This window comes from Caretta caretta, chromosome 1 (assembly GCF_965140235.1).
Source record: "Caretta caretta isolate rCarCar2 chromosome 1, rCarCar1.hap1, whole genome shotgun sequence".
NCBI lineage: Eukaryota > Metazoa > Chordata > Testudines > Cheloniidae > Caretta > Caretta caretta.
In genome coordinates, this window is record NC_134206.1 from 340,601,660 (window position 1) to 340,627,577 (window position 25,918).

Genomic DNA, 25,918 nt, shown 5'->3' on the forward strand with positions numbered 1-25,918 from the left:
TGGCCACCTACTCACTTCTGTACCTCTCTAGGAAAACCGCATTTCTAGCAGCCATTACTTCTGCTCGAAGTATAGGAGAGATAAGGGCTCTAATGGGTTACCCTCACCCGTTAGTCTTTTTCAAAGACAAGATTACACTATGACCACACCCACGGTTCCTACTGAAAATATCTTTGGACTTCCATATAAACTAGCTTATCCGCTTCCCAATTTTCTTTCTGAAACCACACTGAGACAAAAGGAAGGTGACATTACACACGCTCGATGCAGGAGATCATTTGCCTTATATTTGGATAGGACTAAGCCCTTCAGGAAGTCTCCCAGACGATTTTTTTCTATTGCTGACAGATCTAAGGGATCCTCAATCTCTTAAAAAAGACACTCTCTAGATGGATATTGGACTGCATTACCTATTGCTATTGCTCTCAAGATCTTCAACCTCCTTCTAGACTTTTCTGATTAGGAGGGCAAGACTACAATGAAAGAATGTTAACTATTCTTAGTTTTGAGTAGACCACTTTGGCTTCATGAACAACTTTTGCATGTGGGAATGAAAAAGTACTGGAAACCTGAGTTTTGATGATAGCTAGATTTGATGCTCTAGGTTACTATGCATAGACAAGCTAAGATTTAGATACATCCTTAAATGGTATGATTGATTCTTATTTGGCTTCTTAATACGTAACCTCCAAAGTTAGGTGATCCCTTTAGGATAACAGCTCCAGAGTTGTTCAGACTATGTGGAGCCTGTGATTTATATCATTTTGTTTTAAATATTGTATGATAAAGTTCAATTAAATCTCAATATTTTTAATTGTGGAATGCACCAATTTAGAACTGCTTGTGTTCTTGTATTTTGATGTGTATATGTGTATAGCAGGTTTCAGCCTCTGACCCCTGTTCTCATTTTTCCTGAAATAGTCGTTTACTGTGGTATTCTGTTCGCGATCTATTATCTTGTCGTCCCAAAATCTAGCTGCCAACACTGGAGTATACCATGGGCAATATAAATATCAGAGGTAATACCACTGAAAAAAAGTAAATATGGAATTCCAGTGTAATTTTTGCTGATTCTCACCATGTTGTAAAAAGTGTGTAAGAAGTCTTTATTGATTGACTGTGCTAATTTAAATATTTCAACGCATTATTTTTTATTTGTATTACTGTCATACCTAGGGGCCTTAATCATAGACCAGGGCTCCATTGTGCTAATCACAGCACGAACACAGGATTTATGTTTAATAGCTGAAAAACTTATTAAGTAGAATCATAATATGAATAAATAGGAGCTTTTTAGGTTTCATTAAGATAAAACTTAAATGTCTCTTAAATCTTCTTCATGTGATCCCTAGAGAAACATAGATGAAAATAAATGAGCTTTACGATGGTCATACGGAACAAACTACTTAATTTCAAGCTTTCACCTGAGTTTTTTTAAGAAGGCTGCAAAAAAAAATAGTCATAGTCCCATAGTTTAAGGGACCACTGATCATCTAGTCTGACCTCCCGTATATCATAGGCCATCGACATCACCCAGCACCTGCACACTGAACCCAACAATGGAAATGAGTCCAAAGTAAATGAGGCCCACAGGAAACTAGACTTATGTGCCACAGGCAGAGACTAGGAGGGACTGAGGTGCACCAGTGCTTGAGGGCCCTCCAGTGGCAAGGAATTGATTGAATTAGAAATACTCAGATAGTCCTGGCATATGACCCATGCCTACACGCTACAGAGGAAGGCGGAAAAACCCCAAGGTACTTGCCAGTCTGACCTAGGAGCAAATTCCTTTTTGACCCGACGTATTATGGTGATCAGTTAGACCCTGAGAGTGTGAGCAAGAGCCAGCCAGCCAAGCACCTGAGAGTGCGAGAATGCTCAGTGCCATCCCAGAGCCCTAGCCCGCCCAGCCCCATGTCCCATCTCCAGTTTTGGCCATCCCTGATGCTTCTGAGGAAGGAGATTTTAAAAACCTCCCAGAAAACATTGCGGAGAAAATAATCTCTTCCTGGCCTCTCCCAGTTGTCAGCCAAAACCCTGAAGCATGAGCTTTAGGAACATAAGACATAAACTGGAAATTAGCCCTAGGCTGTTGAGCTCTGCCCCCCACCATCACAAGCAACATACTTGTAATTTGTTTCTCTGCACTCTGCCTCCAGCCACCCATCAGTTACACTAGGAAGACTTTTGGTTTGAGGGAACTTTAGTAGCTTAATGAGAAACATTTTTCACCTGATACGTTTTATTTGTTTCTAGGAACAAATGATGAGAAAGAAACAAGCAATGCATCTCGACGCACGGTATGTCACAATGGTGGAGAATGCATACTACTACTGTAATCCCCCTCCTGCTGAAAAAACTGTGAGAAAGAAACGCCCACCTCTGCAGGAGTATATTCGTAAGCTTCTTTACAAGGATCTCTCCAAGGTCACCACTGAGAAGGTGAATCCATGTGAAATCTTGATGTTGTAGATGGCAGTACTTGTGACATGATGCAACTCTTCCTTTTTTATATTTTCTTAAATTATTTATTACAAGAACAATAATTATAGGTACTCATTTAGAACCTGAGAGTGAAAGGATGTAGTTAACTAATGCTGGGAAAGAAGGCTTCTGCTTGACCCATGTAAATGATTGAGGTTGAAAAGATGGGAAGAGGTTTTGAATTATCCAGATCTGACATTTGTTCTGAAGGATCCAAGAAAGTTGGAACACAGCAAGTGTCTGAGGGCAGGGTTGAGATTAATGTTTACTACTCCCAGGAGAGGAGAAACTGCTTCTGCTATGCCTTGATCAGGATTATATTAAAGATGGGCACACTGTCTGAGCTATTAAAATCAGAGGCATGTGCATGCTAACAAGGCAAGATATTTTAAGGTGAGTCAATGGGGATGTCCAGGTAGAGCTCCAGCCTTGATTTTAGTCTTCCAGGAGAGAAGAGGAGTAGGTCTGAGAATATGCAAGTCCCAGAAAAGAACACTTTGTGATTTTTCATCAAGTCACACTGGGGGGTGAGGCTCTCAAACTCTAAAGGTACACCAGTCTTATTCTAAGGCATGTGCAGGGAGAGTCTACAGTATCTCTGGGATATAACCTTGGATGTCTGTTAGACCATTGGTTCTCAACCTTTCCAGATTACTGTACACCTTTCAGACATCTGATTTATCTTGTGTACCCCAAATTTCACCTCGTTTAAAAACAACTTGCTTACAAAATCGGACATAAAAATGCAAGTGTCACAGCACACTATTACTGAACAATTGCTTACTTTCTCATTTTTACCATATCATTATAAAATCAGCTGGAATGTACATATTATACTTCCATTTCAGTGTTGTGGAAGTAGATAGCTGCACCCAACCTGAAAGTGAGAACTGTGTTTTTCTCCAACAGTGTATAGTATATAGAGCTGTATAAATAAGACATTGTCTTTATGAAATTTTTATTTGTATAGATTTTTCTTAGTGCTTTTTGTGTAGCCTGTTGTAAAACTAGGCAGATATCTAAACGAGTTGATGTACTCCCTGGAAGACCTCTGTGTACCCCCAGGGGTACATTTACCCCTGGTTGAGAACCATTGTGTTAGACATCCAGTGCTGAGTGAATATGGTACCAAAGCATCTGGGAGAGGTGTTTCCATCCTGCACAATGTTTGTATTAGGTCAGACCAAATGTATTCCATACCTTTTAATAAGTGGTCTGAGTTTCTGTCTCGCTTTATGTTTTTAATAGTACTAGGCAAAATAAATAACACGTATATAAATTAAGGATCAGATCCGTAGCTGGTGTAAATTGGTGGAGCTTCGTTAGCAGCAATGGAACTCCACCAGTTTATGCCAGTTGAGAATCTAGCCCTAAAAGTTTAGGGTATATTAGACTCCTTGTTTTTATTCTGTAGTCTTAACTTTCTCCATTAAAAAAATTTCTGTGTGTAGCTTAGATGTTAAGGTTCATGTTTGCTTTCAGATCACCTTTACTTAAGTTGTGACTCGGTTTACTTTGTTCAAGAGAAGTGTAGAATTTTGTTTTAATCTTAGTATTTTTTCAATGCCGTTCCAATATTATAGTTCTGCTCTTCTGAGTCCCATTACAAGTATCAGCTAATTTCCGTGGATTTTACGGAAAAGGGGATAAAGTGGCAGCTTCACTATGAAGTGGTGCTTCCTGCTATCTGAGCCTTTCAGAAGAAGATGGTCTTGTGGTTTGTAGTGTGATGGTTGTTCTAGATCTTTCTACTCCCAGTCATGTGATTTCTTACTGGCTTCCTGAACTGTTGAGAGTGCCTCGATAAATGACAAGCTGGAGAGGACCACCTGTCTTCTCATGGAGTAGGATTTAGATTAGGTACCCATGGCTTGGGATATATATCCATTAGATTTACTTCATTTGCATAACACATGAATCCACTTCTGAATAGGAGGGGGTGTTTCTTTAGAAAGAGGCCACAGATACTATTTGTGGGTGGCATTTGTAATGACTACAAGATATAACAGGTTTCATTTACACATGCATCTACCCAACTTTGCCTACTAAATTGTTAATTGTGTTTTACAAATCTTGTTTAGGTCCTGAGACAGATGCGCAAATTGCCCTGGCAGGACTCTGAAGTGAAAGATTATGTTATATGTTGTATGATCAACATTTGGAATGTGAAATACAATAGTATTCACTGTGTAGCTAACCTCTTAGCAGGGTTGGTGCTTTACCAAGAGGACGTTGGAATTCATGTCGTGGATGGAGTGCTAGAGGATATTCGCCTAGGCATGGAGGTAAAAAATATATTATAAGTTCATTCACTTGTTCATCAGAAAAATTAAAATAAAACCTTTCTAAATACAATTTAAAAATAGAAATAGAGGTAATGGAAAATGTTTTTCATTGCTTGATTGATTACTTTTGTACCTACGTGCCTGCTGCTTTCTTTAAGGTCAATCATAAAGTCAGAATAAAAATGAGAGAGGGTTATTGCGGTACCTACTTTGTCCCCTTGCCATGGTAAGATTGTTCCCTGTGCACTATGTATAATGCTTTTCTAGTCTAGTGTTTAAATATCTGAAGCCATGGATTTTCATATCATTTTCTTTGGAAGTCCATAATTTGATAGACCTCATAGTTATCGAAAGCTTTTTCTAGATAACCCCCCCCCCCAAAAAAAAAAAGTAAATTCCAGAAACTTTCTTTTAAATAATACAGGACTGGACTTCATTCAAACCTTTATGATATCTATTGATTGGCCAGGTTCTATGACTATCTGCACTACTGTGTATGCTAAAATTTATGTAATATGTTATGTAGATAGAACAGAAAAGGAGTACTTGTGGCACCTTAGAGACTAACCAATTTATTTGAGCATGAGCTTTCGTGAGCTACAGCTCACTTCATCGGATGCATGAATGCTGTAGCTCACGAAAGCTCATGCTCAAATAAATTGGTTAGTCTCTAAGGTGCCACAAGTACTCCTTTTCTTTTTGCGAAAACAGACTAACACGGCTGTTACTCTGAAACCTGTCAGATAGAACAGAGTTATCTTTGGGATCTATTGTAACAAATTATATCAAGGAGTGACGACATTATTTAAAGCAAAAACATACTTTTTTAGTTTACATTTCTGTAGTGGAGACTGTAAGGCTCCTTATAGTAATTCCTATTGTGTCCACATGTATAAAAGTAAAAGTGTGTCCTGCATTAAACTAGTAAATATTGGGTTTTGTTTCAGGTTAACCAGCCAAAGTTTAATCAGCGACGGATCAGCAGTGCCAAGTTCTTGGGAGAACTTTACAATTACCGAATGGTAGAATCAGCTGTAATATTTCGAACTCTATATTCATTTACATCATTTGGTGTGAACCCTGATGGTACTGCTAGTCCACTGGACCCTCCAGAACATCTTTTCCGAATTAGACTGGTCTGCACCATCCTTGATACCTGTGGGCAATATTTTGACAGAGGTTCCAGCAAACGGAAGCTTGATTGCTTTCTTGTGTACTTTCAGGTATTAATAAATTTAACTTTGTGTTTAAACTATACGTATATCTATTATGGTCCTAAAGATTTATCTATATAGTATCTAGAATCTGTACATTTTAGGTTTTTATTGTTTGGGCTCTGCTTCAGAAAAGCATTTAAATGTGTTTAAATTTTAAGCACATGAGCAGTCCTGTAGACTTCCCTGGGGACTATTCACATGCTTAAATTGAGCACATACTTAAATACTTTGCTGAATTGAGGCCTGAGTGTGAACCCTACAAGCTCTGTAATGATTTTTTTAAATCCCTTCTGATGTTCATAGTTTTAATGAGAGAGATTCTTGAAATGGCATTAAAATGTCAAATGTAACTGGATGTTGCCATGGTAACTCCATAGAAATATTCTGAAACATTCGTGGACTTCAGAGTGCTTGTGTTAATCTTTCAGTTTAATTTCGAAGGACAAAAGGAAAACAGGGAAGTTAAAAGATAACTCCAGTGGAGGAGTAGTGGCATTAGAGCTGTCAAGTGATTAAAAAAATTAATCGCAATTAATCGCACTGTTAAACAATAATAGAGTGCAATTTATTTAAATATTTTTGGATGTTTTTCTACATTTTCAAATATATTGATTTCAATTAAAATACAGAATACAAAGTGTACAGTGCTCACTTGTAATAAAAAATAAAGTATTTGCACTGTAAAAATATAAAAGAAATAGTATTTTTCAATTCACCTAATACAAGTACTGAAGTTCAACCTCTTTATCATGAGAGTTGAACTTACAAATGTAGAATTATGTACAAAAAAAACCTGCATTCAAAAATAAAACCATCTAAAATTTTAGAGCCTGCAAGTCCACTCGGTCCTACTTCTTGTTCAGCCAATTGCTCAGACAAACAAGTTTGTTTACACTTGCAGGAGATAATGCTGCCCGCTTCTTGTTTACAATATCATCTGAAAGTGTTGAGAGAAAGTGAGAACAGGTGTTCTCATAGCACTGTTGTAGCTGGCATCTCAAGATATTTACATCCGAGATGCGCTAAAGAGTCATATGTCCTTTCATGCTTCAACCACCATTCAAAGGGACATGCGTCCATGCTGATGATGGGTCCTGCTTGATAACAATCCAACGCAGTGTTGGCCGACGCATGTTCATTTTCATTATCTGAGTCAGATTGCCACCATCAGGACAGTTGATTTTCTTTTTTGATGGTTTCCGCATTAGAGTGTTGCTCTTTTAAGACGTCTGAAAGCATCCTCCACACCACTTCCTTCTCAGATTTTGGAAGGCGCTTCAGATTCTTAAACCTTGGGTCAAGTGCTATAGCTATCTTTAGAAAATCTCACATTGGTACCTTCTTTGCATTTTGTCAAATCTGCAGTGAATATTCTTAAAATGAACAACATTTGCTGGAAGGAAAGGAGTACTTGTGGCACCTTAGAGACTAACCAATTTATTTGAGCATAAGCTTTCGTGAGCTACAGCTCACTTCATCGGATAGCTCACGAAAGCTTATGTTCAAATAAATTGGTTAGTCTCTAAGGTGCCACAAGTACTCCTTTCCTTTTTTGCGAATACAGACTAACACGGCTGTTACTCTGAAACCTAACATTTGCTGGGTCATCATCTGAGACTGCTATAACATGAAAATATATGGCAGAATGCAGGTAAAACAGCACGGGGGACTTACAATTCTCCCCCAAGGAGTTGAGTCAAATTTAATTAACACATTATTCCCTTAACGAGCATCATCAGCATGGAAGCATGTCCTCTGGAATGGTGGCCGAAGCATGAAGGGGCATACGAATGTTTAGCATATCTGGCATGTAAATGTTTAGCATATGCCGGCTACCAATGTGCCATGCAAATGCCTGTTCTCACTTTCTGGCGATATTGTAGATAAGAAGAGGGCAGCATTATTTCCTCTAAATGTAAACAAACTTGTTTGTCTTGGCGATTGGCTGAACAAGAAGTAGGACTGAGTGGACTTGTAGGCTCTGAAGTTTTATATTGCTCTATTTTTGAGTGCAGTTATGTATGAGGTGAATTGAAAAATACTATTTCTTGTTTGTCATTTTTATAGTGCAAATATTTGTAATTAAAATAATATACACTTTGATTTCAATTATACACAGAATACAATATATATGAAAATGTAGAAAAACATCCAAAATATTTAATAAATTTCAATTGATATTCTATTGTTTAACAGTGCAATTAAAACTGCGATTAATCGCGATTAATATTTTTAATTGCGATTGATTTTTTTGAGTTAGTCACGTGAGTTAAGTGCGATTAATCGACAGCCCTAAATGGCATATGTATTAACTCAGTTCCTTTGTGGTTAAACTAAAGAAGTGATTATTTAACATATTATGGGGTTCCCTGTCAATACATATCAAATTTGATCAGTCTAAAAATTAAAAGATGTTTTTTTCCTGATTGCTGTTAGTCCTGAAAATCTGAAAGTCAGACTGAGTTCTTTCTGGCTTGAACATCACCACCATTAATAAAGGTTTTGCTGATCATACTCTGCCTTCAGATACACCTGCGCAACCTCATTGTTCTCTCATTCTGCCCTTAAATACACTTGTAGAAATAAGTGTAGAATTTCCTTTGCATCTTACAGATGAATGTAGTGCTGGTTTGCTACATATCTCCATAATATGATGCAAAAAGAAAAGGAGTACTTGTGGCACCTTAGAGACTAACCAATTTATTTGAACATAAGCTTTTGTAAGCTGTATACAGACTAACACTGTTACTCTGAAACCCATAATATGATGATACTTTTGATAGAAGCATCACCCACTGATACCTGAAGTTTTAATGTTCACATTTTGGTGATAAATGTCTTCCCTTTTAAAAATAAATATGATTTGTATGGCTGCATTTGTACAACAATTGAAATGCACAAAGGACACGTAGGTGCCCATCTCTCATTGAAAGAATCTGCCACAAAAAGGGTATTTACATTCTATATCCATTTTTTTGATAATATTGTCAGTTGCCAAAGATGATTCATTTGGTTATGTAATTTAAAATCTGGATTGTCACTTTAAGATTCCATATGGATTTTTTTATTTTAGGGATTTTGTTCGAATTGTTTCAAACTGTTTTAGCAAGATATATGACTTTAGTATGTTTTTAGTGACTTGTATGCTCCTACATTAAAGAAAATGTTTTGGTAATGTCTTTTTTCTTGGTAAAATAGCTTCAGTCAACATGAAGTACAGTATGTATATAATGTGAGGATGTTTTGTATTTCAGAGGTATGTTTGGTGGAAGAAGAATTTGGAAGTTTGGACAAAAGACCATCCGTTTCCTATTGACATTGACTATATGATCAGTGATACCCTAGAACTGCTGAGACCAAAGATAAAACTCTGCAATTCTCTGGAAGAATCCGTCAGGCAGGTACAAGACTTGGAACGAGAATTCTTAATAAAACTAGGTAAGAAATAATACATCAGCAAAGCCAGTTGTTCGTCTTTTACACTGTTGTTGTTGTTGTTTATTTATTATTCTCACTAACCCTTAGGCGTTTTTAACCTTTTTATGCATTTCCTGACCTGTTCTGAATCTGGGTAATATATTAATTTGATGTACCTAAAGAAACACTAAACACGAAGGTGATTGTGGTTTTTATTTCTGATGACTGGTGTAAAAGGAAAAGGAAATCCACCATCTCTAATTTTGTCAGTACGCAAGAGCTTTTGGCTGATTTGATACGGTATTTAGTGCATCCAGCAGTCCTGGTGGCTGAGTAGCTCATCACACAGAAGCGTATCCATTGGGTCAATTACCTGGACTCCTTTAAGGTATATGGGACCCTTACAGTCAAACACTGGGCTTTTAGAACAAGTAGGGAGGCCAGGTGCCCGGTTTTCGACTGGAAAGTCCGGTCGAAAAGGGGACCTCACAATGTGCGGTTACTACTAGTGAGGGAGGTGCCAGGTCATCACCCGCTCCAGCCCCCTACTCAGCAGAGGCCACCTCCTACCTTCATTGGGTCCCAGCTCTGCAGGAAAATCCGTCCTGACCCAGGAGGTGAGGGTAGGAGGGGAAGAGCAGTGAGTGATGCAGGGGAGGGGTTAAGAGGAGTGGACAAGGATGGGGCCCATGGGGAAGGGGTGGGGCCTCCGGGGAAGAGGCAGGACAGGGTTGATTCCGGCACTTCTGTTGGAGTGTCCGGTTTTTAAATATTACCAAGTTGGCAAACCTAAGAACAAGGCATTCAAATAAGCATGAAATGTGTATTGTAATATCCAGTTATTGAAATGAACAGTTGTGCCTACTCATGTGGGCTAGTGGATATTATGTGAAACTAGGGGTCATTTGAGTTCTGTTCCTCAGTCTTGACATGTGACCTTAGACAACTCTCTTGACCCCTTTCATTCAGTTTTCCTTCTGCATTACCTGCCTCTTAGCAGTTGATTGAACCAAGTTTAAATTGATTGAAAACCATCTTGATAGTCTTCAAGGAAAGACACTGCAGAAATGCAGTGTGTTAGTATATTTGTTGTTTGTATTTCCACAGGCACACTCATGAATGCATATAGAGGGGCAGCTGGGCTCCAGTGGACTAAGCATAGGGATGGGTGTCGAGATCTGTGTAACATCCCTGACTTTGCTACGCCACCTTCGGCAATTCATGAAATCTCTCTCACTCTCATTTACACCATTCCATAAAATGGAGATAAAATTATTTACTAAACCACCTATTGGAAGAGCTTTGAAATATACAGTTCTTTTCATCCACAGAAGTGTGGTGTTAGCATGTCTCCAGTGAATACTTAAATAGATGAGGAAAATGGTGCTTTGGGCATCTTTTTCAGCACTCTAGGAAGGGTAAACTTGACCACTTAGTATCTTTTTCTTTAAAGTTAGGCCTGCAAAGTGTCATGAGTGTTCCAATGTTTGCTATGTAGAGAGATTAACAGTGTCTTTAACAATGATGTATTACAGAAATAAAGTAGAAAAAATACTTTTGCTTGAACTTTTGGAATATCTAGCAAGTAGCAAGCAGATATGGAGACAAACTAAGTCACTCTTTAAGAGACTTCAATGAGTCAAGGAGACTTTAGGAAGTGGTTGACAGATAGCTTTCTGGAAGAAATCCTTCCCTTCAGGATGCATAAAAGTTCTGCAGGATAAAAGTCACCAAGGAATTGCTACTGGTGGTCTGCATCAGAGGAAGAAATGACAGTTGTCATGTGGAGTTACAATATTCTTTATTCCCTGGGTTGAAAAGGTTCAGTATAATCCTGTATTTTCCAAGACACATGTTGACTTACTCTTATGTTAGGCATGGCAATAGCAATTCTTGTCAAATTGGAATAGTTTGGAACTACAATAAAACAAGGGAACCTGTTTGCTATTCTGTTTACTGACCACAGCTCTATTTCTAGAAAGCTGACTGTCAAACATCTTGAGTCTTTTATGTTTTCCTTGGAATGCTCATAAATAGGCTCACAGTTTTCAGTGGAGGAAATTACTCTATGAGAATGTGCCTCCCTTACTTATGCTAAATATAAACACTACTTCTGTTCTCTTTATGCTTCTATTAAACTGGATTCATAGACTGATTTATTTAAAAAGCATATGGAAACTAGTGCTGCATTTGTGAGTTACTAAAAGGTAAACCTGTTCTTCTTCCAACTACAGTGGTATACATTTATGAAACACTCCAAAGTTATCTGTGTTGAAATTAGTTAGCATCAGGAGCAAACACCCAGCCATGGGGACCCCACAGCTCAATTGACCAAACACTCCCTAATGTTTATATCTAGAAACACTAGGGTAGTGATGCATTTAAAAAAAAAAACATCTTTATGCAGTGCCATTGGCTGTTAATGTATTCAGTCGTTGAATGGATTTATTTTATAATTTTTAATTTCTAATTGGAAGCCCTGTTTTGCTAGAGGCTTTTTTGTGGATTTTTTTACTTGCAAGTGTTATAGGCAAGAACTTGATCCATGCTACTTCTAGTTAAATCAGTTCAGTTCTCAAAGTAATCCCTTAATTTAAGGGTCAATATGTGGAGAAATTATGCATTGAATTTTATTTTTAAGAGGAATTTGCATTTTGTTCACTGTGCTATTCATTTAATTAAAATTCTTCAAATATAATTTAGTATTAATATCAGACTTTGATTTCCTTATATATGTTATGATGATCAGAAAGGAAAAAAACAATTTGGAATGGAAACCATTTCAGGTGGAATTTTTTCCCTTCCTCATGGCATGATCTAAACTACTGCTTTCATGATCTCTAACTCACCCAAAAAGGCAAATTATGACTAATTAGATGCATTTTAATATATTCCTTTCAAAGATGCCCAGCAGTTTCTTCTGTATGTCAAAGTAATTTCCAGCCTCTGAACCATTTTCTGTAAATCGGTTGCATCCAGTACAGTAGTGGGATCTCCTTATTCCTGGAGCGTGAGTGAGCCAGTTTTGGGGAATGGCATTCCGTTGTGTTCATTCTGGCACCAGACAGGCAGATCACTGTTGTTATTTTTAAAGCTGCGATTGGATGAGCAACTGTGTTGGATTTCCAGTATCTTTTGTTCCCAGTTGAACACACACATGGTAGGATAGTTGCTAATCCTTTGCTGTTATGACTATACATAGATAAGAATCTTCTGGACCCTACTCTCTTTCTCTGTTCATATCTTTGAAAGCTATTATGATAGGTGCAAATATTTTCACTGGAAAATATTTTGTTTGAATAGTTTTAATGAGGGATCTGACCAAACTCCAAATCATAATCTGTTCCTACACAATTTTAATAATTTTGTCAGATTTGTATTTCTGTGGATTTATTTCTGAGGTTCGGTAAAGATTCCAGATAATTAAAATGGATATATGACAGATTTTTTTTATACTATTTACTTGACACTGTTCTAGCCTGTGTTAATATTTTGTACTTTCACACACATGCCTATCTATCTCTAGATATGTGGCATGAATATAAGAATAAGACATCCGAAAGAACTTTACAAATTATTTACATGCACATACAAGAGGAGCCAATACATGGTTGGAAATGAACTTTTAACAATCTCACCCCCACCCTGGTGCAGCAGCTTGACATGTAGTGAGGAAGAATATAGTGTCCAGTTGAAATTACTGTGTAGGAAAGAAATTTAGGCAAGCAGAGTGTATTGTAACTGCCAAAATGGAAATTTAATCAAGACTAAAAGGTTAATAGTCCTACTCTAGCAAAAACGGCTTGTGATTTGAAGTGATCACAAGTGGCTAGGACGTCTATTATATTTCTTGTTCGTATGATAGCAAGTCAAGCAAGTAGAGTGCTCCTCTAACATCTCTGCTTGGCACTGGATCAGTATGATAGAGGGAAGATTGCCGCTACCTGCTCTCACACCGTTATTAACAGGTTTTTTTTATGTGGTGGAGATGCTAGTTAAAAGGATTTCACTGGTCGGATGGGTTGGCTGCTCTCTAAACAGGCTGATATGGAAGCAAAAACTAGTAGTACTCTTTGCTCTCATCACCCTTTCTCCCATTCTAATCACATTCCCTTTACCTCTGCCCATACCTTCCTTAGGCTCAGTATTCCCTACGCCAAGGGTCGGCAACCTATGGCATGCGTGCCAATTTTTAATGGCACGCTGCTGCCAGCCAAGTCCCAGCTGCCGGCCCCAGCTCAGCCCGCTGCCGAATCCAGGCCGGACCCCAGCAGGCAGCAGTGTGCCATTAAAAATCCTGCCTGCCCCAGCCCGCTCTTCTCCACCCCCCTCCCCCCGCACCATGGGGGCAGGGTGAAGAAGCTTGCTCCTGCCGGCTGCTGCTGCAGGGCAGGCAAGCTCCCCCGTCCCCGCAGCGTGCTGGGGTCCTGCCCCTCCTCCTCTCCCTCCCTGCCGCCCATCAGCTGACGGCCCTTGCAAGGGAGGGGGAGAAGCCGAGCCGCAGCTGCCCGGGGAGGAGGCGGAGAAGAGGTGGGGACGGGGCCTTGGGGAAGAGGGGTGGAATCAGGGCATATCCCCTCCAGCCTCCTGCCGTGAGCCGCTCTGGGCAGGGGGCTGGGAGCACCCACACCCACATCTCCAGCCCCCTGCCCTGACCCCCCTCACACACTCCCAGCCCCCTGCCCTAACTCCTGCACCCTCCTCACACCCCCAGCCCCCCATGCCATGCCCTGACTCCTACACCCCCTCACACACCCTCTGCCCTGACCCCACACACCCCAGCCTCCTGCCCTGGCTCCTGCACCCTCCTAACACACCCCCTGCCCTGACTTCTGCACCCCCCACACCCCATTCCCTGACTCCTGCACTCTCCTCACATACCCTCAGCCCTCTGCCCTGACCCCGGCACTCCTCACACACACACCCCAGCCCTCTGCGCTGACCCTTGCACCCCCTCCACATCCCCAGCCTTTCCTCCAGCACCCTCCACACATACCCAGTCCCCCCCACACCCCATGTCCTGATTCTTGCACCCCCCACATTCTCACCCCCACCCTGAGCACCAAACGGGAGCTCCTGCACTCTTCCCCCCCACCACATTCCTACGTGCACCCCTCGCACAAAATGGGAGCTGCCCAGGTAAGCACTCCACGCCCAAACCCCAACCCTGAGCCCCCTCCCTCATTCTAGCTCCTGCTCCTTCACCCCCAGCCCTGTTCTCAGTGCATTCCCACCCTCAGCTCCGTGCAGAGAGAGGAAGAGAATGGGCTAGAACCAGAGAGAAGGTAGGTACCCACTCTATGTGGGCAGGGCTGGGATCCCAGACCGGCAGCGGGCTGAGCAGGGCAGTAGCCAGGACCCTGGCTGGCAGGAGCCGGCAGACGGAACCCCAGACCGCTGGCTGCCGGTCTGGGGTTCTGGCTGCTGGCCCCTTGCCAGCCGGGGTCCCGGCCAAAGGCCCCGCTCAGCCTGCTGCCGGCCTAGGTGAACGGAACCCCAGGCTGGCAGCGGGCTGAGCGGACCGGTGGCATAAGATCAACATTTTAATTTAATTTTACGACAATACGACATACAACAATAGTTTAGTTATATAATATATAGACTTATAGAGAGAGACCTTCTAAAAAATGTTAAAATGTATTACTGGCACGCAAAACCTTAAATTAAAGTGAATAAATGAAGACTTGGCACACTGCTTCTGAAAGGTTGCCGACCTCTGCCCTTCACAGTTCCCTTCTCTCTAAAGATAGCTTTTCCAGTGCTCACTCCTCAGTCTCAACTCTTGCTCTCCTTGATTGTTAACTCATCCAATGTAAATGGATGTTGGGGTTTGAAACTGGAACAGCTTTAAATATATTTCTTTTCATTAAACTTCAGGTGCTGTTTAAAAGTGTTACCGTTCTTGAGTAATCTGTCCATGGAAACCCAGGTTTTCATACTTGGTCCTTCAGCCAGTATGGGTTTGAAGTGCAGCTGAAAGACCATACTCTCATGTCCTCCTTAAGAATACCTTTGTGATTCAGCATCAGTCCATTAGTTCTGAGGGGAGTTGTGTCCAGTTCATCATTAGAAAGGAAGATTGATAGCCTGGAGCCTCTGGAATTGGCAGGAAGGGAGTGTGTATGCATGAGCAGAACTTGAGTCAAACTCCACGAAGTACAAAACAATACCCTAGCATTAATAGCATTACTGAGATTTGGCAAATTTAAATGTCTTATTCAGGACTTAGGTCCAGATTTTCTAAAGTGACTTATGATATTGGGTGCCCTGTCCAAGACCCCTTAAAAGACCCTGGCTGATTGCGGGTGCTCAGCGCTTTCTGAAACTCAGGTCCTTTTAAAGTCTCCAGTTGGGTACTGAAAAAAACATGGGGTTCCCAAAATCACTGTTCATTTAGAAAATCTTAGTAGATAAGAATTGTATACATCAGCATTGCCAAGTTTGATCTAAGTACCTCACATGGCCGCCATTAAGGCTGTATCTGAGCAGCTCACCTAAGAATGTGTTTTGTTTTTTAATTCAAGGGAGTACTGGATCCTCTTGTATGAAATATTGCATTAATATAAGCATTTGAGTAGAGAAGTGCTGTGAAGCCCTAGTATTTTGTTGTCATGCTACTGGTATAGAATTATATTATTAAACTGATGTGTCTGTAAAATCGCAAAAGTTACTGCATGACCTGTTTTAGGACACTTAAAATAAATCTGTTATCAGTGAAGTGTCTAACAGCCGACCAGCAAATTGATGTTATACAATAAACTAGAGTAGGTTAACATTTGTCTACTTTGAGTTATAGAACTGAAACAAGGAAAAGGCACCGCACTTGTTTTCTAGTGATCTGTAGATTGAAGGCTACACAGATCTTTCTAACAAAGCCTGGCCATCATATTTTCAAAATGCTTCCTTGTAGCTTTTCATGACTTATAGCACAACTCATGGATAATGATTAAAGGAGCATTGTGAATAAGATTTCTGCAGTGGATTCATGGACATAGCCAATACAGTTGCATTTGGGGTAGTCTGTACTGAGCTGATCATTGTTGGTCTGTGTTGAAGCCGCAATTTAATGCACTCATGATGGCCCATAGAAGCAAAAATCTCTCTTGCTACAAAAATTTGTCCCCAGCTCAGGTTTCCACAGTTATGAAAATGAGCCCAAACTTGCTGCAGTAGATTGAAGCATTGGTTGCTGTAATAAGAAACAAAAGTAGCTACTCAAAGTTCTTGGAGAATGGAAATTAGTTCTTTCTTTGCACTCCAAAATAACTAACCTAACTGTATGGGTCATATAGTTTAAACTATGAATAAGGTACTGTGTACTGACTACATCAGTTTTGAAGGATATCTTTGAAAAATCATTGGCTGAAATCTTCTGTGTTGGGCAAGGCTAGCATCAATATCATTCTCTGCTAGCTCAAACCACAATCCCCATGAGTATAAAGTGGTTTTGTGGATTAATGAAAAAATTTAAAGTATGTATGAAAGAGTACTTTGTGCTAGAAGCTTGTCCATTTTTGTAGTGGATGGCTTAGCTTTAGCAAGATTTTTTTCAAAAATAAATTACCTTGTTTTTCCATATTTCAGAGCCATACTCAATTCTCATATGTTTTTTATTAATAGTTTAACTATTTCTAAGACTAAATTGTAAGCTGAAATATACCTGCTGCATTTTCTGATCTGATAATGTGTAATGGGGTCTGATTCCGTAAAGGAGAATTGAAATTATATCACAGAATATTTAGTGACATAATAGCAGGGTCTGGGATAATCCAAAATTATTCAAACCAAAATTAAAATACACTTGTAATTATTTAAAGGAAACAATATAACTGAGAGAACAGACCAAATTGAAGGATAATTTCATGAAGAAATCGGAGCATTAGTGAGTTGGTTGTTTTGTCAAAATAATACAAAACAAAAACCGAAGACAAAGTAGACTTAACAGGGATGGAGACAATGAGTCTGTTAATGGAGAAGATGGTAAGATGAGCTGGGACCCTTTGAAGTATTCCTCTCTACAGTATGATAGGGACATTAGGTGACTGCTTTGGGAAGGGTGCAGGATTTGCCCATACATACTCAAATGCAGGATCTCAGGACCTTACTAGGGAAACAAAAAACAGTTTGTTTTACAAGAATCTATTATAAACAGGCTAAATGTTTTGTCCAGAGTTATGAAATGTACTGAGTTTCATTTTATAATAAATCACAGTAACAACAAAAATTTTTACTGTGGTTTTGTTTGATGTAGTGCCATAAATTGAGAATTGAGAGTTTCTAATACAGGTTGTAGGAATTTTCACTACATGCTCTGAAGTGTTTCTTAAACAGTCTGTACAGTTCTTGATAAATCTCCCAGAATACTGAAAATCACACTGCAGAGATCCAATAACATCCAGCATCTGGCATTTTATGTACAGCATCTAAGATGTTTGTGTCATTTTAATGTAGCCTTCAAAATGTAGTACAGGGGAGTTGAAGAAATTTCAAAGATATTTTGAGATGTAACACTTCTTTACTTGATCGGTGTTCTGTGGAAATTCCTAAATGTTCCCAGTAAAAATTCTTTCTTGAGTTGTTTTGAAACCATTTTCTCTTATGATTTTGCTCAGAAAGAAATACCTTATACAATTATAAATACATATATCATTCAAGACTTAATCACTAGTCCTGCATAATACTTTAGTCAGCATTTACTAGGGTTGGGTTTTTCAAACTGTCATACTGTGCAGTATTTTTAATGTGATGCCACAGCAAAAGATTGCTTCCTGTCTAACACATTCTATTCCTAATCCCTTCCTATTTTTCAACTCTCAGGCATTGTGAATGACAAAGATTCAAAAGATTCTATGACGGAAGGAGAGAATCTGGAAGAAGAGGAAGAGGAGGAGGAAGGTGGAGCAGAGACAGAAGAACAGTCTGGAAATGAAAGTGAAGTAAATGAGCCAGAGGAAGAGGTGATCACATTCATTTACCTTGTTTTGCACTATTCTTACATAGAAGGAAAAAATACTTTTTTGCAAACCATAAAGGCCTAAACTGGGGTTGGCAAACTTTTTGGCCCGAGGGCCACATCTGGGTGAGGAAATTGCATGCAGGGCCATGAATGTAGGGCTGGGGCAGGGGGTTGGAGTGCAGTAGGGAATGTGGGGTGTGGGAGGGGGTGCGGTTAGCAGGAAGGGGCTCAGGGCAAGGGGTTGGGGCAGAGGAGGGGTGTGCGGCGTATGAGGGGGATCAGGGAAAGGGGTGGGGGTGCACAGTGTGGGAAGGGGCTCAGAGCAGTGGTGCAGGGAGGAGTGCCTGAGGGGTCTCAGGGCAGGGGTTTGGGGGGCAGGAGGGGTTTGGATGCAGTAGGCGGTTGGAGTGCAGGCAGGGGGCTCAGGGCAGGGAGTTCCCCATTCCCAGCCAATGGGAGCTTCCAGGGAGGTATCCACAGGCAAGAGCAGTGCACAGAGCCCTCTGGCCTCCCCCATCCTTCCCCGCTTCCCCAAGGGCTGCAGGGACGTGATGCCGGCTGCTTCCTGGAGCGGAGTGGGGCCTGCTGCACCGCGGGGGTGGCAATCCTGCAGGCCAGATCCAAAGCCCAGAGGGGCCGGATTCGGCCCGTGGGCCGTAGTTTGCCCAACCCGGGCCTAAACCTTGTGGTAGGCCTGCACAAAGCCTCGAAGTCAGTTGATGCAGCATTGCTCTGCTGTGCACAGGGCCCTAGTTGTAGAGAGAATGTTTAGGCGGGATTCTAAACCCTCTGTGCTGTGGAGTTACCAGTTCTGCTTGTGCTTCATGGAGGGAAGGATTCTACCTCCTAGCTTCTATGGAGAGTCCCTGTACAAAAATCCATTTGCTCAGGTTATGCAAAAAGGGTCCTTAATAATGTCCCTCAACACCCCTCGGAAGGTAGGCAATAATATCCCCATTTTACATGTGTGGAAAAGTGAACACCGAGCATTCAAGAGACTTTCCCAAGGAATAGTGGCAGAGGAAGGGTTAGAACTCGGTGCTGTCCTCAGTCCACAACCCTGTGCTCTGCCCAACAGAATCATAGAATATCAGGGTTGGAAGGGACCTCAGGAGGTCATCTAGTCCAACCCCCTGCTCAAAGCAGGGCCAATCCCCAATTTTTGCCCTAGATCCCTAAATGGCCCCCTCAGGGATTGAACTCACAACCCTGGGTTTAGCAGGCCAATGCTCCAACCACTGAGCTATCCTTTCCTCCCCTCCTCTCATGCTACCTCTCAGCATAGCTATTAATCTGTAAATATAAAGCTATTTTTGTACCATCTCCTATACCAGTTATTGGAGCAGTTGCATTAACTATCATATAAAAGACCAAAACTAAAGGAAGCAAGAGGCACCTTGTGCTGTTCATCATTTTTCCTGTGTAATATGGATAATAAGAAGCATTGGGATCACGTCAGTCTTCATTACTGCTTCAGTAATCTTTTGAATCAAATTGATATAGCCAATAAAAAAGCAAGTGTGCAATATGCTAATATATGTGATCTTGAAAATTCTAACTTCTGTGGCTTAATGTAGCTCAAAAGTTCGTTTCTCTCTCCAAGTTTGTGTCTCTCTTTTTGGTCCAGTAAAAGATATTACCTAACCCACCTTGTCTGTCTAATATCCTGGGACCAACACAGCTTCAGCAACACTGCATAAAACAGCTTGTCTAATAAAAAATTAGTCTGCTTTCAGATCAGTCTCACTGGGGAAAATGTAACTTGTTCAATAAAGAACAAGTTTTGGAAACAACATGAGGACCCAGGCATAGGGCAGATCAAGGGTTAGTGTGACAGTAAGATGAGTATTCAAAAACTGATCAGTAACTGTCGCTAGATGGCATGGCATTATCATTCGAAGCAGACTACATTGCATGTTGTGATCAAAGATCAATCAATCAATTATACAACATTTCATGGCACTGAGGGGGGCTGTAAATAGTGAATGCACTTAATGTTTCTCTCATTAAATTATGTTAAAATGTAGCATGTCATTAAAATTTAAACTTTAAATATGCTATTTCAGGAGTGCTCAGACAATGACGATGAGGAGGGTGAGGAAGAAGAGGAAGAGAATACTGATTACCTCACAGACTCCAATAAGGAAAATGAAACTGATGAAGAGAATACAGTACGTGCCACTGCTTTTGAATAATGAGACTGGTTTTACATGCTCAGTTTTCTTGACTGAATATTTTTAGCAGATAATGCTCATTAGAGATTAGGGGACATACACTAAAAATATTCACAGATGTTCTTTCAGACAAAAACAAGTTCAGTTTGACATTTGCAACCCCTTAATGTTTGCTTTTCACAGACATTCATACAAACAATTTTACTTACAAGACTCTTAGGAAAGTGAAAGTGTCACAAGTAATCATGAAAATATTCATTCACATTGGAAGAGATTGCATAGCCATTGTGAAAACACTGAGTGGACTGCTAGAAAAAAGGGAAGTTTTGACATGCTGTTGAGGTAACTAATAGCAAATTGACATGGTAAAGTAGATTCTCCTTTGTGTCACAGAATTGTAATAAGGAAGCAGGACAAACAAACAAAAAGCAGCAGTGAAGAAATGATGGGGGTGTGTTGTTACATCACTATCGAAAGCAACCACATCAAACCTGGTCATCCAGTTGTGTGCCTGGAGTGTGGTCTAATAGTAAGATGGGGAATGATCACCCCAAAACAGATGTGCTGTGGTAACATCTGAAAAAGTAGCATATTGAGGTATTTGCTGTGTTACATTCTGATTACCTCCATTCAGATCAAAAAGACGCACCAAATGACACAGTCACTTGGATCATGGAAACAAGCAGAAGCATTGCCAGAGGCGGAAACAGGTGTGATAGAGAATGAGGACCTATATAGACGGCCTTTGATGCCAGTGTCTCTTGGGTGATGGCACTTGCTTAGTATTAGTCAGCTGTTCTGACATTAATGAAAGAGAGCCTTTAGCCCAGAGAAGGCACCCAAGGAGGTCATTCAGCTGTTGGAGAGTGGGAAGGAGGATGTTATGCAAGAGATTCAGCAGAGACTACTGAGGTTGTTGGTCTTGCAACATTCTGCTGCTGCTTTACTGGATGGTGGTGCAGAGGCAGAACCAATTGGCCCCCCACTGAGCTGAGTGTCTTGTTTCATATTGTTAGGTCTACAATTTTGTTCCGCTTAAAAAGAATAAAAATTATCATAGACTAAAATGTGTTCTCAAGAACTATATGCCAAACAACCACAAAGCCTCTCTGTAGATAACTAACTAGGGTCTCATTGCATCAGTGCACCCTTACATCAGCTGTCCCATGAAGAGATGATGATTATTATTTACAGTAGTACCTGCTATATGTGTGTGCTTTACAAATATTTATGGGCAGTCCCCTCTGAATAAGCTTTCTAATTTCCCAATCTAAGAAATACAGCCAAATCAATTAGTTGCAGTTGCAGATGGGGAGAGAATATTATTTTGTATATATTGTAGTCATGATGTCTAAAATAAGTACAAATCAATGTGCCAACTGTATTGTAACATATTGCAGATAATCAGTTTTTAGGCAGTGATCAATGTTAGTAAGCATTAGAGCAGTAAACACCAAAATTCCTAAACTGGGCAAATCCATTCTAACATTTTTTTCCTTCAGCAATTTTTTTTAAACTAAACCCATGACAAATTTTGTCAGAGATGCAAGCAGAGTAATTATCTTAGTAATTTGGATCCATCCTGAACTTCACTACTGCTGAAATTAATGTAACAGAATATTTGTCTTCTAAACCAGGAAGTAATGATTAAAGGAGGAGGACTTAAACATGTTCCTTGTGTAGAGGACGAGGACTTCATTCAGGCATTGGATAAAATGATGCTGGAGAATCTTCAGGTATTAGTCCTTGTTATCGTCTTAGATTAAATAAGCACCTTTACTGCATAATTGATTCTGAAATAAGTGGTTAACATGGAGCTGCTTGCACCATGGGATGTGGGTGTTTTTTCATACTCTGTTTTTGGCTGCCATCCTTCAGTGCTAGGTTTTCTTAATTCTGCACAACTGCTGTGCGGCCTTTTTTTTTATACAAGTCCTTCTGCCCAGCTTCCTAGGTAGGGGCCTTTTGGGAAGAACAGTCATGAAAATCAGTCTTGTATGCTGGGGTGGTTTGGCTCAATCCTGTGCTTTCACAAAAGCCTCCCTTTCCCCCTTAATCTTTACTCCTTCTCCCGTCGTTACAAATATCCTGCAGCTCTGAGTGCTAAATGGAGCTCTATTAATCCTTTGCTTTACTGACCAGCAGGTGTGCTTCTGAGATGCACCCATCCTGCCAGCTCAGGAAGGGAGAGATAATCCAAGATTCAGTCTTGGGTCTGCTGTTTGATAATATCCTGATGATTAATTGTGAAATTTAGATTAAAAGGCAATATTAAATTGCTTCTGCTCTTCCAGTAGTACTGCCAGACACCACATAGATGAATTGGCCTTTGGATGGTGCCGTCCTAATTGACTGAGAAGATACACAAAGGAATTCTCATGTCTTCTTGATGAGCCTACTGATGTTGCTGGAGTGGCGGAAGTTATAGTTTATACTTGTTTCTTTGAATGCTAGTGATATTTCAGGGAGGTATTTTATTATCCAGACTAATCCAGACATGCTGCTAGGGAGTAAGTTTTCACTCTTGTAACATCCAGTGGGACGTGATTGATTCTTTGCTGATGGTGCATCTTCTAAAACAGGCATCATAAGTGGGCTTTTAACAAGAGTCAAATCTGTTCACCCGCTTTAGTAAAGTAAATTTCAATACAAAAAATGTTTCCTGAACATAACGCAACCTTGTCAAATGCTGTAAAACTGCTAAATTATATTATTTCTATTGTCAGAACACTCAATTCCAGATATTTTCAATATGGCTTGTGACTGGGGATGTGTTCTGGGTGCAAATAGATACTTTTTCTTACTAAAATTTTCTTTTCTAAAATTCATGTCAAGGGGAAAAGTTTTGAGCTGATTATTTTTTAAAGCTCAGAAATGAGATTTGTATTTCTGGAAGGTGAAGATGCAGAAACTATTTCCAGACGAGCATTGGCGATTTATTGTGGCATACCTAATTGATGTATTTGATAAATTAAATATGTTGAATCTGTCAGTGGAGGGATGCAATACAAACATTTTTAAAATTACAGATAAGGCAGTGGCCATTTTGAGAAAACAGAGCCTGGGCCAGAGTAGAAAATAATGCCTTAACCTCATTTGAATTTCTTAGTGACTGCTGTGGAAGGATGGAAATTTCCGTGGACACTGGAAGGAGCAATTACTGATTATGTAGGAACTCTATAAAATGAGCTCAAGTACTGTTTCAAGAATCAGTGATTAAGGAATGGAAGTAGTATGGCTGGAGGAGAATTGCTTTTAATAAAGCAGCTGTAAATTGTTTTCTTCTGCCCAATAAATATCTGGAGATGCTGACTGATTCTTTCAACTGACTGCTCAATAAAGATAAAGCCAATGACACAGACACATTTTTGGCTTTATGCGTCACGTGACTATCCCTACATAGGATGTTAAGCATTATAAATGTTGCTGCCATTTGAATTTACATAGCATATCAATGGCTAAAATAAAAACAAAACAAATGACATCTGGAGAATAATTTGGTAATCTGTTGCAAGCACTGTATCAAGAATTGAGTAATGGGAATATTACAAAAAAATCTGAATCCAGAATTACTAATCTTACTATATCCAATTTTAGTTGAATTGTTTCTTTAATTTAAAAAATCATTCACAAATCCCTTAAAATTGAGTATATTTCCTTGTTGTTGTTTTCTAAATTAACATTCTGCAATGTTCTCAATTCTACGTAATGAATATAAGAGGGTAAGAAGTGTAGCAACTCGGAAGGAAACAATACATTTTAATGAGACTGTACACATGTATATAGCTCTGTTATTTTAGAAGGTAATTTACATTTTTTATGAAAAATGAATTGTGAAAACAACAAAGCTTTCATATTTTCAGAATTTGATTGCCTAGAGCATTTTGCATCCCCTTTCTCTTTAGCAACGGAGTGGAGAATCTGTGAAAGTTCATCAGCTGGATGTTGCTATTCCTCTGCATCTCAAGAGTCAGCTAAAGAAGGGTCCACCTTTGGGTAGTGGGGAAGGAGAATCAGAGTTGGGAGACACAATGCCATTTGTCATGTTAACTCGAAAAGGCAACAAACAGCAGGTAAGGGATTATATGGATGTAAGTAAACATTTTCCTTTGTCATAACTCAAAGAGTTTGGTTTCTTCATCTTTATTTCTTATAGTGGGATGCAGTCCTCTGTTCTGTTGATGGGAACTCCCTGGAATTCTAAATTCTTACTAGGAGTCGGAGAGGACCACTTTATACCTTTATTTGTTTTTATATTAAGTTCTCTAATTAGACCAAAGAGAGATGCTGAGCAATGTTTGTTATGTATACAAAGTACAGGCGCAGTTTAACTGGCAGCTGGGAATTTGAATCCATGGCGTTATAAGATGCCACTGGAACTTGGAAAGACAGCATGATTAACATCAGCAACAGGAGTAATATACTCAAGGGAGTGTCGCAGATCTATCCCACTCTTGCACACTCACCAGACTGCTGATGAGATCCATCTCATTAGGCCCCAGGTGCTGTAAGCCTCCAGAATCTAAACGCAAGTCCAGGCACTGCCCCGGCTTGGCATTCCTGAGCATGCTTTCAGGGTGTAAATCCTCTGTCTAGCACCCTCTTCTGAGAGCTGAGGCACTGCAGTTCAACTGCCTAATCACTAGGGACCAGTGCTGACCTTTTAAGCTTCCTGGGAGCTTAAGCATGTCCTCTCCTAGAAGTCCAGCCATGTGGGCACTTTTACCATTTTCTTCTTCAGGGGCATATTGATAGTATAAGCATAAAGACATAGCACAAGATTCTAAGAGACCATTGCTCTTTATTTAATAGTACAAGAAACACAAATGTAGACAAAATAATACACACTTATATGCACTTCCTTGAATAATGTCCCTATGGCTGCTCCACTTGAGGTACGCATGCATCCTATGCACCTTCGATCAGAGATTTTCTGCAGCGGTAGGTATACATCCTAGGTATCCTCATGACCCATACCAAGGATGTATAGGGCTGCGGCTGACAAACCACACTCCATTTCTTCTCAACTTCCTTGGCGTAAGGCGGAGGGATCTAGTGGTGCCCACTTGTGCAGCCACTTACCTCACTTGCTCTTGGTCGTTAATTTACCTATATTAGTTTAGGTTTGTATAGGTTTTATATTTGTTTAGTTTTGTTGTTGTTTTCCCTATAAACTTAGGCTTTTAGCCTCTCCCCTTCCCCACACTCCCTTCAGGTGAGAACCCACCTTCGCTGAAGGAGCTTTCTTTTGCTTTTCCTTTGGGCATACCTAAATCCCCAGGATTCAAATTTTGCCTCACTTGCCGGGAGTCCTTCCGAGTTAGTGATGGCCACTCGCACTGTATCCGCTGTGTAGGGGGTACTCAAATGCAATCAAAGTGTCAG

General features: G+C 40.2%; 1 protein-coding gene across 4 annotated transcripts in view; it reads left to right on the forward strand.

The window, feature by feature from the left end:
- Positions 1–25,918, forward strand: part of UPF2 (UPF2 regulator of nonsense mediated mRNA decay) — a 137,078-nt gene that overhangs the window by 67,507 nt on the left and 43,653 nt on the right. For all 4 annotated transcript variants that reach the window (XM_048836594.2, XM_048836595.2, XM_048836596.2 and 1 more), the window contains 8 exons: positions 2,257–2,442; positions 4,566–4,769; positions 5,717–5,992; positions 9,241–9,424; positions 18,221–18,360; positions 20,426–20,530; positions 22,171–22,269; positions 24,439–24,606. In XM_048836594.2, the coding sequence (XP_048692551.1) occupies positions 2,257–2,442; positions 4,566–4,769; positions 5,717–5,992; positions 9,241–9,424; positions 18,221–18,360; positions 20,426–20,530; positions 22,171–22,269; positions 24,439–24,606 (1,362 nt within the window). The remainder of the gene's footprint in view (positions 1–2,256; positions 2,443–4,565; positions 4,770–5,716; positions 5,993–9,240; positions 9,425–18,220; positions 18,361–20,425; positions 20,531–22,170; positions 22,270–24,438; positions 24,607–25,918) is intronic.